Here is a 15,292-nt window from a genome sequence, read left to right as displayed (position 1 = left end):
AGATCCTCCCTCGCTTCCAAGCGTGACATCACTCTCCCTGTGAGGAAAGCAATGTCACTGTAGCAACCAGGAACCTGGGGTGTTACACTCACATGAGCTCATGTTGGAATGTATATAGACTATTGGGAAATGCATAATTGTTAAAAGCTCATGAAAAAGTGAAGGTTGCCTGGACTCCCAGACCATTCTTAGAGGAGAAAGAGAGATTCCTTGGGTCCATTCATCCCTATTTATAGTGCCCTGAGCTTAAGTGTGAATGTGCATGGAAGCGAAGAGGAGAAACAAAGAGCAGTGCAAATACAGGGAGTCAGCATTTAGATTGGGCCCTGTACTGCGTTCTGTATTTATTAGGTAGGCAAATTGCCTCTTTAGAGAGGAAGAGGACTTGAAGGCTTGCACCACCTTTTGGATATAGCAATCCTAACAAGTCTTATCACATAACTTAAAAGCCAAACCAGAATTTCAATTTGCAGACAGGGGAGCATTGGCCTTTAAGTCTCCTTACTCTGACACATCAGGTACTGTATGTTACTCTCTGCCATAGATGTCATGGTAAAATGGGACTAATATTTAAACAGTCTATTGAGTGGGGACTATTGAGCATTAAAGCATGGCTTCATCATAACTTTAAATAAAAAAGAGGCAACACTAAACATCTGACTCCGGTTCCTCTATGACCTCCTTCTATGAACAGGTAATTGAAGTGGGTTATGTTATGGAGAGCAGACATACAGTCTGGACTGCATGTATACAGGAGGCGGAGAGGTGACAAATCTATAGATTGGGAAAGATCACTTTTCCTATGTTCAAAAGAACTACAAGCAGACTCTTTGGAGCCGGATTCCAGTTATAAATATTGCTGGATTGTGACTGACGTAGGTCCTATAGTTGTGGGTGAAATATTTTTGGCATTGTGACAAAGTAGCCAACATAACTAGTGATGGGTGGACCTGTGGATGTTTGGGTCCGTTGGGTTCAGTCAAACATTTAAAAAAAAAAATTGGGTTCGTGTATCGTCCCTGGTACCTGAACCTGAGCCCCATTCAAATGAATGGGGGGCCTGAAAATCTGGTGTTTCCCATGATGTCATCTGTGTGACAGCGAGGGAAATGCTGGCTCTGATCGATGGTAAACTCGTTACCGCCGGTCAAAGCACTACGGTTCCCACGCTGTCACACAGATGACAGCGTGAGCCAGCACTCTGACCGGCGGTAAAAAGGTTACCCCCAGTCACAGGTGTCTGCTAATGAGAGAGTACGCCTGGTGGTAGCGCGGCGTCCCCCCATTTTTTACAACCATCCAAACTAAAGCAGAACGCTGGGGGGCTGATATTTTCAGACTGGGTAGGGGCCATGTATATTGCCCCCTCCCAGGTTAAAAATGGCAATCCACAACATCCCAGAAAACGAGCATCTTTTAGATACACCAATTCTGGTGCTTTACCGGGCTCTTCCTCATTGCCCTGTTGCGGTGGTAAGTGGGGTAATATTTGTGGGGTTGATGTCAGCTGTCTTATGGCTGCTGACATCAAGCCCACAAATTAGTAATGGAGAGGCTTCTATAACACCTGCAGGTGTCAGCTTTATTTGCGCTGGTTAGCACAAAGAGCAGACCGCATGCTTTAAAAAAAAAATAATAATAATTATGTTCTAGCTGCCGAACCCGAATTGTAGCATGACTTCCTTGAGAAGTCCATGTCCGGGGTCCATGCACAGCACTAGGTATTCGGTTCGGACCCCAAACTTTACCGTTCAGGTTTGTCAGTCTCTAAACGTAACACATTTCCTTACATCACTGTGTGGTCTGCTGATCAGCCCAGAATTAATATCGGCCAGATGGACAAAACTAAATACAGTATGTCATGTCTCCTATCGATAGAAAGCTAAAATTATGATGGGAAACATGGCATATCTATTGCCTGGGACCTGCAGGAGGGCAGACATCCTTAAGATTGGGGATCCCATCATTTTTTGCGACCTGGCCTCATCCCCAATGAGGTCACCAGCCCCCATCTGAGGTTACCCAGGGGAGGTATGTGGGCATGACTTCTATCTAATGAAAGCAGACTCTGAATGATAATCACGGCTCAGTGCCAGGAGATACAACTTTCTGTAAGGCTGCACCATTTTCCAATCGCAGCGCCCCTCTCCGCTCTGATCTGCACCATTCTGAAGATATCCAGACTAGTCATTTTCTTTTGTTTATCCTCATTTTATAAGATTGTATATACCGTATTGTTTTGTGTCTTTTTGTAATTTTTTATAAACTGACTACTTTTTGGATAAATTATATAAAATATAACAGCTTTGTTCCTCTTGCTTTATAAACCGCACCCTGAAGCCTCGTGTGGCCCCACATTATCAGTAACGGGCATACAATCGGCCTGTAATAAATGATTAGTGGCAATGAATAGTGGTTCTTTTTTCTTGTTATTGTGGAGTTGCAGTGACCATACCGGGGTACGTATATACAGCTCTGGCAAAAATGAAGAGACCACCACATGAAATCCTTGTCATGGCCGCCCAATCTCCAGACCTGAACCCTCTGGAATGTAATGGACAGTCACATACCATCACACAGAGAAGAACGGCTGACATTATTGTACCAGGAGGAGAGAGAGACTGGTGGAAAGCTGCCGAGACGCAGGAAGCTGGGATTAACAATCATGGTTATTCCACACAATATTGATTTCTGATCTCTTCCTGGGGTAAAACATTAATATTCTTGTTTCTAAATGATTAGGAACTTGTTTTCTTTGCATTATTTGAGGTCTGAAAGCACTGGGTTTTTATTTTAAATTTAGATCATTTTTCTTTGTCAGAAAAAAATACAAAATTTATTGGTTGGAACTTCAGAGACATGTTTATAGAAGTTTATAGAATAAAAGAAGAATTTACATTTTACTCAAACATATACCTAGAAAGAGAAAAATCAGACAAACTGAACATTTTTCAGTGGTCTGGTCTCTGAATTTTTGCCAGAGCCGGATATATATATATATACAGTGGGGCAAAAAAGTATTTAGTCAGTCAGCAATAGTGCAAGTTCCACCACTTAAAAAGATGATAGGAGTCTGTAATTTACATCATAGGTAGACCTCAACTATGGGAGACAAACTGAGAAAAAAAAATCCAGAAAATCACATTGTCTGTTTTTTTAACATTTTATTTGCATATTATGGTGGAAAATAAGTATTTGGTCAGAAACAAAATTTAATCTCAATACTTTGTAATATATCCTTTGTTGGCAATGACAGAGGTCAACCGTTTTCTGTAAGTCTTCACAAGGTTGCCACACACTGTTGTTGGTATGTTGGCCCATTCCTCCATGCAGATCTCCTCTAGAGCAGTGATGTTTTTGGCTTTTCGCTTGGCAACACGGACTTTCAACTCCCTCCAAAGGTTTTCTATAGGGTTGAGATCTGGAGACTGGCTAGGCCACTCCAGGACCTTGAAATGCTTCTTACGAAGCCACTCCTTCGTTGCCCTGGCGGTGTGCTTTGGATCATTGTCATGTTGAAAGACCCAGCCACGTTTCATCTTCAATGCCCTTGCTGATGGAAGGAGGTTTGCACTCAAAATCTCACGATACATGGCCCCATTCATTCTTTCATGTACCCGGATCAGTCGTCCTGGCCCCTTTGCAGAGAAACAGCCCCAAAGCATGATGTTTCCACCACCATGCTTTACAGTAGGTATGGTGTTTGATGGATGCAACTCAGTATTCTTTTTCCTCCAAACACGACAAGTTGTGTTTCTACCAAACAGTTCCAGTTTGGTTTCATCAGACCATAGGACATTCTCCCAAAACTCCTCTGGATCATCCAAATGCTCTCTAGCAACCTTCAGACGGGCCCGGACATGTACTGGCTTAAGCAGTGGGACACGTCTGGCACTGCAGGATCTGAGTCCATGGTGGCGTAGTGTGTTACTTATGGTAGGCCTTGTTACATTGGTCCCAGCTCTCTGCAGTTCATTCACTAGGTCCCCCCGCGTGGTTCTCGGATTTTTGCTCACCGTTCTTGTGATCATTCTGACCCCACGGGGTGGGATTTTGCGTGGAGCCCCAGATCGAGGGAGATTATCAGTGGTCTTGTATGTCTTCCATTTTCTAATTATTGCTCCCACTGTTGATTTCTTCACTCCAAGCTGGTTGGCTATTGCAGATTCAGTCTTCCCAGCCTGGTGCAGGGCTACAATTTTGTTTCTGGTGTCCTTTGACAGCTCTTTGGTCTTCACCATAGTGGAGTTTGGAGTCAGACTGTTTGAGGGTGTGCACAGGTGTCTTTTTATACTGATAACAAGTTTAAACAGGTGCCATTACTACAGGTAATGAGTGGAGGAAAGAGGAGACTCTTAAAGAAGAAGTTACAGGTCTGTGAGAGCCAGAAATCTTGATTGTTTGTTTCTGACCAAATACTTATTTTCCACCATAATATGCAAATAAATTGTTAAAAAAACAGACAATGTGATTTTCTGGATTTTTTTTTCTCAGTTTGTCTCCCATAGTTGAGGTCTACCTATGATGTAAATTACAGACGCCTCTCATCTTTTTAAGTGGTGGAACTTGCACTATTGCTGACTGACTAAATACTTTTTTGCCCCACTGTATATATAATGTAATATATACTGTATATATATATTATATATATATTCACATACACCCCCCCCCCCCCCCCCTTCCCGGTATGGTCACTGCAACTCCACAATAACAAGAAAAAAGAAGCACAACTCATTGCCACCACCAATCACTTATTACAGGCCGATTGGATGCCTGTTACTATATATTCCTTGTGTTGGAATCGGAGGTGTATACACCATACGCTCGGTTAGTTCCCCAATACCCGGCGTAGCAGTGGATGCAGCCGCGGCCTCGGCCATCACTCGTCAGTCAGTTGTGTAATTGTCCTGACCATTGGTGGCAGTGGAGTCTTGTACCCTGACAAACTGATGAGTGGTGGGATCTATGTGACCCCCTGGCTGTGCTCGGACACTCTCCACAAGGACCATGTTCATTAGAAGGACTGTCCTGGGGTCTGTAGCAGTTTTGTGATACAATGAAGGTGTGCCCAGCTTTCCCTACATGTGACAACCCGACTGGCTGAGCAGCAGTACCCGTCTTTTCTCGTTGCACTGGGTCAGCATCACGATAACTTGTGATTTCTGCTGAAGAATCATCTTCCAGAAGTCGTTCCTGGTGTCGGGCAGAGGTCCCTGTGTCGCTATGTATTCCTGTGAGGAGTTGTATCCCTGCATCAGAAAAAAAATGATGTATTTTATCCATGGCACTGAGCCGGGCACTCTGCCCATCGGTCACAGCCCAGGCGCTCTGACCTGTCAGAGCCTGCAATGTATGATCACACGTATGGGGAAGGCTGACTATAGGCTGAGTCCTGGTAACTTAATCATAATGAGATCACTGCTGACCCCGCCCTCTACTGATGAGATAACTCTGCTGATCCCACCCTCTACTAATAATCAGATGCCTCTGCTGACCCTACCCTCTACTGATAATGAGGTGACTGCTGACCCCGCCCTCTACTGATGAGGTGACTCTGCTGATCTACTAATAATCAGATGCCTCTGTGAAACCCCCTCTACTAATAATCAGATGCCTCTGTGAAACCCCCTCTACTAATAATCAGATGCCTTTGCTGATCCCACCCTCTACTGATGATGAGATGACATTGCTGACTCCGTATCTACTGATAATGAGATGCCTCTGCTGACCCCGCCCTCTACTGATGAGATGACTCTGCTGGTCCCACCCTCTACTAATAATCAGATGCCTCTGTGAAACCTCCTCTACTAATAATCAGATGCCTCTGCTGACCCCCCCTCTACTGATAATGAGATGCCTCTGCTGACCCCACCCTCTACTGACGAGATGACTCTGCCGATCCCACCCTCTACTAATAATCAGATGCCTCTGCTGACCCCACCCTCTACTGACAATGAGATGACATTGCTGACTCTGCATCTACGGATAATGAGATGACTGTTAGATGACTGTTGACTCCACCCTCTAATAATGGGATGACTGCTGACTCCGCCCTCTAATGATAATGAGATGACTGCTGACTCCACCCTCTAATGATGAGATAACTGCTGACTCTGCCCTCTGACCACACACCTTAATGATAATCTCTATTTTCTATTACAGCACGGCCCCAAAAGCTACGTTTATGCGACATGTTCATGTGATGGGCCTTGCTGACACCTTCACAGAGAAGAGTTCTGGTGTTCCCATTGCTTCCCAGACCTCCTTCTACACTTACTGGGATGAAGTTGGCATTGATGTAATCGGCAGAGTCTTCCTCCTCAGTGGTAATGAGCTTCACCCGACTAAAGTCGTCTAGAGAATGGAGAAGGTTACAGTAAGAGTAATTTACAATACATCCTTTCAGAAAAAAAGAGGGCCAGCATAACCTGTGCCATACAGTCCGTGCTGTACAGTCCACACACACAACCTGCGCCATACAGTCCATGCTGTACAGTCCACACACAACCTGTGCCATACAGTCCGTGCTGTACAGTCCACACACACAACCTGTGCCATACAGTCCGTGCAGTACAATCCACACACACAACCTGTGCCATACAGTCCGTGCTGTACAGTCCACACACACACAACCTGCGCCATACAGTCCGTGCTGTACAGTCCACACAACCTGTGCCATACAGTCCGTGCTGTACAGTCCACACACACAACCTGTGCCATACAGTCCATGCTGTACAGTCCACACACACAACCTGTGCCATACAGTCCGTGCTGTACAGTCCACACACACAACCTGTGCCATACAGTCCGTGCTGTACAGTCCACACACACAACCTGCGCCATACAGTCCGTGCTGTACAGTCTACACACACACAACCTGTGCCATACAGTCTGTGCTGTACAGTCCACACACACAACCTGCGCCATACAGTCCGTGCTGTACAGTCCACACAACCTGTGCCATACAGTCCGTGCTGTACAGTCCACACACACAACCTGTGCCATACAGTCCGTGCTGTACAGTCCGCACACACAACCTGTGCCATACAGTCCGTGCAATACAGTCCACACACACAACCTGCGCCATATAGTCCGTGCTGTACAGTCCACACACACAACCTGTGCCATACAGTCCACACACACACTCAACCTGCACCATACGATCCACATACACACAACCTGTGCCATACAGTCCGTGCAATACAGTCCACACACACAACCTGCGCCATATAGTCCGTGCTGTACAGTCCACACACACAACCTGTGCCATACAGTCCACACACACACTCAACCTGCACCATACGATCCACATACACACAACCTGTGCCATACAGTCCGTGCAATACAGTCCACACACACAACCTGCGCCATATAGTCCGTGCTGTACAGTCCACACACACACAACCTGTGCCATACAGTCCACACACACACACAGAACCAATGCCATACAGTCCACACACACCCAGAACCAAAAACAAAAACACACCAAAAACAAATGTTTCTCCTGCCAAGAGTTGCAGAAACCTTGCAGAAACGTCTGCAAGCAAATACTCAACGTACGCACATAGCCTGAGGTGTTCATCTAGCTCCGAGGGGAACTCGCACTGAGCTGCTCAGATTTTCCAGGCAATTGGAGGCATTATATTCATGCGATTTGCCACAAGTCATTTTTTGGGGAAAATTAGTCGAAGTTGGAGAATTTGAATTTCAAAAGATCTTCTCATCTCTACATGTGATTCATTATTCTAGCCACCTGACTGCTGCGGCTAATCATTGGCCACAGTCAGGTGACGGAACGTAATTTCAGGGTCCATGGGGGTAAGTGCAGGTGAATGGGCCTCAGTTTATTATTGAAGGCTTCTCCTATATACAGTATGTGTTATGGTTGTGAGGCATCAGGACGATACCAGCCGCACAGCCAGCTCTTCCCTCTCCTAGTGTATCCTCACCCACCCCCTGCAGACTGTGAGCCCTCGCGGGCAGGGTCCTCCCTCCTTATGTACTCGTGTGCCTTGTTATCTGCTCATGTTTAATGTATTTGTCTATATTTGCCCCGTATTCACATGTAAAGCGCCATGGAATAAATGGCGCTATAAAAATGTATAATAATAAAAATAAATACCAGGCAGACCGTGGTAAAGGTCTTGTCATGGTGCCCCTGTACGAGTGGTGGGGCCATCATTCCTATGTTTACTCACATGGTAATATGTTTGTGTAGCGGTTTTTACATCTGTTCACAGGGAGGTCAGCAGCGCTGTGCGGTACATCCAGGCCGATCATCTTCAGCTCCTGGAAAAGACATGGCCAATGGTAACAGGGTGACACCTGGGTAATGTGATGTCCGGAGGTCTATGGCCAAGCTCTGGTAATGCTGAGGGCAACACTGAGGGACTGTCACGCACAGTGTAGGAAAGACTAAGTGCAACATGAAGGGATAAGGAGAAGGGAACCCAACACTAGGGAAGAGTGGAGTTGAGACCCCCATGCTGCTCTAACATCACCCTGTCTGCCCTAACGACTCTATATAGGTTCTACACCTATCACAGAGCAGGAAACCTAATCCCTGCCTGCCCCTAGCAGTAAGCCCTGCATAGGGAAGGACAGGATGTAGACTGGTCAATCCCCACTACCACTAATGACAAATGGGATACACAAACAAGGGGAACACTTAGCTTGAGTAGACTCAGACAAAAACACAGACGTCTTCCAAACACCAAAAAGGAAGATAGCCGACTACTGTGGCGCCAAGACTCAACAGGGCAATGGAAATATCACTGGCAACTCCCAGCAGCAAGCTGGGAGTTATAAACACCCCGGTCCAGGTGTGTCAGTTAGAGTAGAAGGAAGGTTGCCACTGGGTCCTAGACTCCAAAGGACCAGGAAGAAGTTTGCAAAGCAAACTGCTAAGACCTTCTGCAGTCAGATGCAGTGCGATGGTCGGCAGCCACTGACACACCCATGACAGGGACATGCCTAGGGGCACCACAAGGGTGAACTACACATGTACCAAGCAGATCTCGGTTCAGGACCAGTGCGTTATCAGAGACCACTATGATCTGGGACTTGGATTCTATCACTTACCTCAAACTGCAGCGAGAACTTGTAGTCAGAGTCCTTGGCCATGTCCACAATATAGGAATCAAAGTCATCCAACTGCACAGGACTTCCAGGCCAAAGGAGAAGTCACAGAAAGGGTTATTAATATGGTTTTCACTAATATGGACGCCTCTAATTAAAATAACAAGTTACTGATGATAAATGAGGTGGAACCTCCAAACAGCGACGGCACAACCACATGCTGACAGCTGAAATCAGAGAGCAACAGCGGTGGGGCATGTCACCATCATATATCCCGCCGCACCTCTGACTGCAGCTGATAGTGAGATGAAGGGGAGGACGCCGCTTGTCACCTACTTGGTCAGCTTCCGCTTCTTGAATCCATTCTTGCTCCTAAAACAAAATATTAAAGAATATGTAACAGCAGAGAATGTAACGTATGCAGACACGTCACTGGTGATCGGGTGCAGCCACACGTCACTGGTGATCGGGCGCAGCCACACGTCACTGGTGATCGGGTGCAGCCACAAGTCACTTTTGATCGGGTGCAGCCACAAGTCACTGGTGATCGGGCGCAGCCACAAGTCACCGGTGATCGGGTGCAGCCACAAGTCACTGGTGATCGGGTGCAGCCACAGGTCACTGGTGATCGGGCGCAGCCACAAGTCACTGGTGATCGGGTGCAGCCACAAGTCACTGGTGATCGGGTGCAGCCACAAGTCACTGGTGATCGGGTGCAGCCACAGGTCACTGGTGATCGGGTGCAGCCACAGGTCACTGGTGATCGGGTGCAGCCACAAGTCACTGGTGATCGGGTGCAGCCACAAGTCACTGGTGATCGGGTGCAGCCACAAGTCACTGGTGATCGGGTGCAGCCACAAGTCACCGGTGATCGGGTGCAGCCACAAGTCACCGGTGATCGGGTGCAGCCACAAGTCACTGGTGATCGGGTGCAGCCACACGTCACTGGTGATCGGGCGCAGCCACACGTCACTGGTGATCGGGCGCAGCCACAAGTCACTGGTGATCGGGCGCAGCCACAAGTCACTGGTGATCGGGCGCAGCCACAAGTCACTGGTGATCGGGCGCAGCCACACGTCACTGGTGATCGGGCGCAGCCACAAGTCACTGGTGATCGGGTGCAGCCACAAGTCACTGGTGATCGGGTGCAGCCACAAGTCACTGGTGATCGGGCGCAGCCACACGTCACTGGTGATCGGGTGCAGCCACAAGTCACTGGTGATCGGGTGCAGCCACAAGTCACTGGTGATCGGGCGCAGCCACAAGTCACCGGTGATCGGGTGCAGCCACAAGTCACTGGTGATCGGGTGCAGCCACAAGTCACTGGTGATCGGGTGCAGCCACAGGTCACTGGTGATCGGGTGCAGCCACAAGTCACTGGTGATCGGGTGCAGCCACACGTCACTGGTGATCGGGTGCAGCCACAAGTCACTGGTGATCGGGTGCAGCCACACGTCACTGGTGATCGGGTGCAGCCACACGTCACTGGTGATCGGGTGCAGCCACACGTCACTGGTGATCGGGTGCAGCCACACGTCACCGGTGATCGGGTGCAGCCACAGGTCACTGGTGATCGGGCGCAGCCACAAGTCACTGGTGATCGGGTGCAGCCACAAGACTTGTAACGCCTGTCAGAGGCTCAATAAGGCTTCCTCATACAGACATGGCAGATTCCAGAGGAATCCCGACCTTTACCCTTTAACCCTGTACAGGGATGTGGTCTTACAACTGGTTCACTGGATTGCTACCATGGAAGGGCTGCTGGCTGAATGATGAACCCAAGGTGAGAAATGGAGATTGCCGGGTCAAAACCAGGAGGAGCAAAGGTACAAAAAATGGTCAAGAAACAGACCACAGGCAGACAGGAATCCAACAAGTAACAGAAAACCACCAGACAGACAAAGCTATAACTGGCAGTGGGAGTTAGAGGCTCAGGGGTGTAAATGGAAGAGAGCACTGCCCAGGGCTCAGAACCCTGACCCTCACCACATAGCCCCCTGACATCAATTCCCGACTCTGTTGGTACTCAAGGGACGGCTGCACTGCCGCTGGGAGGTGCCCCTATCAAAGGAGGTGGAAACAGAGGGGAAAGACTCTGGCCTGGACTTGACACAACTCTTATCACTGCTAGCGGCACACAGTCAGTGCGTGAAGCCACAAGTCAGTCGTCACTGGGTGCAGTCACCTGTCACTGGGTGCAGTCACCTGTCACTAGGTGCAGTTACTAGTCACTGGGTGCAGTCACCGGGTGCAGTCACCAATCACTGGGTGCAGGCATGAGTCACTGGGTGCAGTCACCAATCACTGGGTTCAGTCACCTGTCATTGGGTGCAGTCACCTGTCACTGGGTGCAGTCACCTGTCACTGGGTGCAGTCACCTGCCACTAGGTGCAGTCACCGGGTGCAGTCACCAATCACTGGGTGCAGGCATGAGTCACTGGGTGCAGTCACCAATCACTGGGTTCAGTCAGCAGTCACTGGGTTCAGTTATCAGTCACCTGTCACTGGGTGCAGTCATCAGTCACTGGGTGCAGTCACCAGTCACTGGGTGCAGTCACCAGTCACTGGGTGCAGTCACCAGTCACTGGGTGCAGTCACCTGTCACCAATCACTGGGTGCAGTCACTTGTCACTGGGTGCAGTCACCAGTCACTGGGTGCAGTCACCTGTCACCAATCACTGGGTGCAGTCACTTGTCACTGGGTGCAGTCACCAGTCACTGGGTTCAGTCACCAGTCACTGGGTTCAGTCACCAGTCACTGGGTGCAGTCACCAGTCACTGGGTGCAGTCACTTGTCACTGGGTTCAGTCATCAGTCACTGGGTTCAGTCATCAGTCATCTGTCACTGGGCGCAGTCACCAGTCACTGGGTGCAGTCACCAGTCACTGGGTGCAGTCACCAGTCACTGGGTGCACTCACCAGTCACTGGGTGCAGTCACCTGTCACCAATCACTGGGTGCAGTCACTTGTCACTGGGTGCAGTCACCAGTCACTGGGTTCAGTCACCAGTCACTGGGTGCAGTCACCAATCACTGGGTGCAGTCACTTGTCACTGGGTTCAGTCATCAGTCACTGGGTTCAGTCATCAGTCACCTGTCACTGGGTGCAGTCATCAGTCACTGGGTGCAGTCACCAGTCACTGGGCGCAGTCACCAGTCACTGGGTGCAGTCACCAGTCACTGGGTGCAGTCACCAGTCACTGGGTGCAGTCACCAGTCACTGGGTGCACTCACCAGTCACTGGGTGCAGTCACCTGTCATCAATCACTGGGTGCAGTCACTTGTCACTGGGTGCAGTCACCAGTCACTGGGTTCAGTCACCAGTCACTGGGTTCAGTCACCAGTCACTGGGTGCAGTCACCAGTCACTGGGTGCAGTCACCAGTCACTGGGTTCAGTCATCAGTCACTGGGTTCAGTCATCAGTCACTGGGTTCAGTCATTAGTCACCTGTCACTGGGTGCAGTCATCAGTCACTGGGTTCAGTCATCAGTCACCTGTCACTGGGTGCAGTCACCAGTCACTGGGTGCAGTCATTAGTCACCTGTCACTGGGTGCAGTCATCAGTCACTGGGTTCAGTCATCAGTCACCTGTCACTGGGTGCAGTCACCAGTCACTGGGTGCAGTCACCAGTCACTGGGTGCAGTCACCAGTCACTGGGTGCAGTCATCAGTCACTGGGTTCAGTCATCAGTCACTGGGTTCAGTCATCAGTCACCTGTCACTGGGTGCAGTCATCAGTCACTGGGTTCAGTCATCAGTCACTGGGTGCAGTCACCAGTCACTGGGTGCAGTCATCAGTCACTGGGTTCAGTCATCAGTCACTGGGTGCAGGCACCAGTCACTGGGTGCAGTTACCAGTCACTGGGTTCAGTCATCAGTCACTGGGTTCAGTCATCAGTCACTGGGTTCAGTCATCAGTCACTGGGTTCAGTCATCAGTCACCTGTCACTGGGTGCAGTCATCAGTCACTGGGTTCAGTCATCAGTCACCTGTCATTGGGTGCAGTCACCAGTCACTGGGTGCAGTCACCAGTCACTGGGTTCAGTCACCAGTCACTGGGTTCAGTCATCAGTCACTGGGTTCAGTCATCAGTCACTGGGTTCAGTCATCAGTCACTGGGTTCAGTCATCAGTCACTGGGTTCAGTCATCAGTCACTGGGTGCAGTCACCAGTCACTGGGTTCAGTCATCAGTCACTGTGTTCAGTCATCAGTCAACTGTCACTGGGTTCAGTCATCAGTCACTGGGTGCAGTCACCTGTCACCAATCACTGGGTGCAGTCACCAGTCACTGGGTGCAGTCACCAGTCACTGGGTGCAGTCACCAGTCACTGGGTGCAGTCACCAGTCACTGGGTGCAGTCATCAGTCACTGGGTTCAGTCATCAGTCACTGGGTTCAGTCATCAGTCACCTGTCACTGGGTGCAGTCATCAGTCACTGGGTTCAGTCATCAGTCACTGGGTGCAGTCACCAGTCACTGGGTGCAGTCATCAGTCACTGGGTTCAGTCATCAGTCACTGGGTGCAGGCACCAGTCACTGGGTGCAGTCACCAGTCACTGGGTTCAGTCACCAGTCACTGGGTTCAGTCATCAGTCACTGGGTTCAGTCATCAGTCACTGGGTTCAGTCATCAGTCACCTGTCACTGGGTGCAGTCATCAGTCACTGGGTTCAGTCATCAGTCACCTGTCATTGGGTGCAGTCACCAGTCACTGGGTGCAGTCACCAGTCACTGGGTTCAGTCACCAGTCACTGGGTTCAGTCATCAGTCACTGGGTTCAGTCATCAGTCACTGGGTTCAGTCATCAGTCACTGGGTTCAGTCATCAGTCACTGGGTGCAGTCACCAGTCACTGGGTTCAGTCATCAGTCACTGTGTTCAGTCATCAGTCAACTGTCACTGGGTTCAGTCATCAGTCACTGGGTTCAGTCATCAGTCACTGGGTGCAGTCACCTGTCACTGGGTTCAGTCATCAGTCACTGGGTTCAGTCATCAGTCACTGGGTTCAGTCATCAGTCACTGGGTTCAGTCATCAGTCACTGGGTTCAGTCATCAGTCACCTGTCACTGGGTGCAGTCATCAGTCACTGGGTTCAGTCATCAGTCACTGGGTGCAGTCACCAGTCACTAGGTTAAGTCATCAGTCACTGGGTGCAGTCACCAGTCACTGGGTGCAGTCACCAGTCACTGGGTTCAGTCATCAGTCACTGGGTTCAGTCATCAGTCACTGGGTTCAGTCATCAGTCACCTGTCACTGGGTTCAGTCATCAGTCACTGGGTTCAGTCATCAGTCACCTGTCACTGGGTGCAGTCATCAGTCACTGGGTTCAGTCATCAGTCACTGGGTGCAGTCACCAGTCACTAGGTTAAGTCATCAGTCACTGGGTGCAGTCACCAGTCACTGGGCGCAGTCACCAGTCACTGGGTGCAGTCACCAGTCACTGGGTGCAGTCACCTGTCACCAATCACTGGGTGCAGTCACTTGTCACTGGGTGCAGTCATCAGTCACTGGGTTCAGTCATCAGTCACCTGTCACTGGGTGCAGTCACCAGTCACTGGGTTCAGTCATCAGTCAGTGGGTTCAGTCATCAGTCACCTGTCATTGGGTGCAGTCACCAGTCACTGGGTTCAGTCATCAGTCACTGGGTTCAGTCATCAGTCACTGGGTTCAGTCATCAGTCACCTGTCATTGGGTGCAGTCACCAGTCACTGGGTTCAGTCATCAGTCACTGGGTTCAGTCATCAGTCACTGGGTTCAGTCATCAGTCACCTGTCACTGGGTGCAGTCACCAGTCACTGGGCGCAGTCACCAGTCACTGGGCGCAGTCACCAGTCACTGGGTGCAGTCACCAGTCACTGGGTGCAGTCACCAGTCACTGGGTTCAGTCACCAGTCACTGGGTGCAGTCACCAGTCACTGGGTGCAGTCACCAGTCACTGGGTGCAGTCACCAGTCACTGGGTTCAGTCATCAGTCACTGGGTTCAGTCATCAGTCACCTGTCACTGGGTGCAGTCATCAGTCACTGGGTTCAGTCATCAGTCACCTGTCACTGGGTGCAGTCACCAGTCACCAGTCACTGGGCGCAGTCACCAGTCACTGGGTTCAGTCATCAGTCACTGGGTGCAGTCACCAGTCACTGGGTGCAGTCACCAGTCACTGGGTTCAGTCATCAGTCACTGGGTTCAGTCATCAGTCACCTGTCACTGGGTGCAGTCA

At 49.7% G+C, this 15,292-nt stretch overlaps 1 protein-coding gene across 3 annotated transcripts in view; it reads right to left on the bottom strand.

The window, feature by feature from the left end:
- PTPRO (protein tyrosine phosphatase receptor type O) overlaps positions 1 to 15,292 on the bottom strand; it is a 484,495-nt gene that overhangs the window by 41,309 nt on the left and 427,894 nt on the right. For all 3 annotated transcript variants that reach the window (XM_069762736.1, XM_069762737.1, XM_069762738.1), the window contains 5 exons: positions 9,415 to 9,450; positions 9,082 to 9,163; positions 8,199 to 8,289; positions 6,278 to 6,354; positions 5,115 to 5,249 (listed from right to left, as the gene is read on the bottom strand). In XM_069762736.1, the coding sequence (XP_069618837.1) occupies positions 5,115 to 5,249; positions 6,278 to 6,354; positions 8,199 to 8,289; positions 9,082 to 9,163; positions 9,415 to 9,450 (421 nt within the window). The remainder of the gene's footprint in view (positions 1 to 5,114; positions 5,250 to 6,277; positions 6,355 to 8,198; positions 8,290 to 9,081; positions 9,164 to 9,414; positions 9,451 to 15,292) is intronic.

This window comes from Ranitomeya imitator, chromosome 4 (assembly GCF_032444005.1).
Source record: "Ranitomeya imitator isolate aRanImi1 chromosome 4, aRanImi1.pri, whole genome shotgun sequence".
NCBI classification, from domain to species: Eukaryota; Metazoa; Chordata; class Amphibia; order Anura; family Dendrobatidae; genus Ranitomeya; species Ranitomeya imitator.
This window is presented reverse-complemented; position numbering and strand designations above follow the sequence as displayed.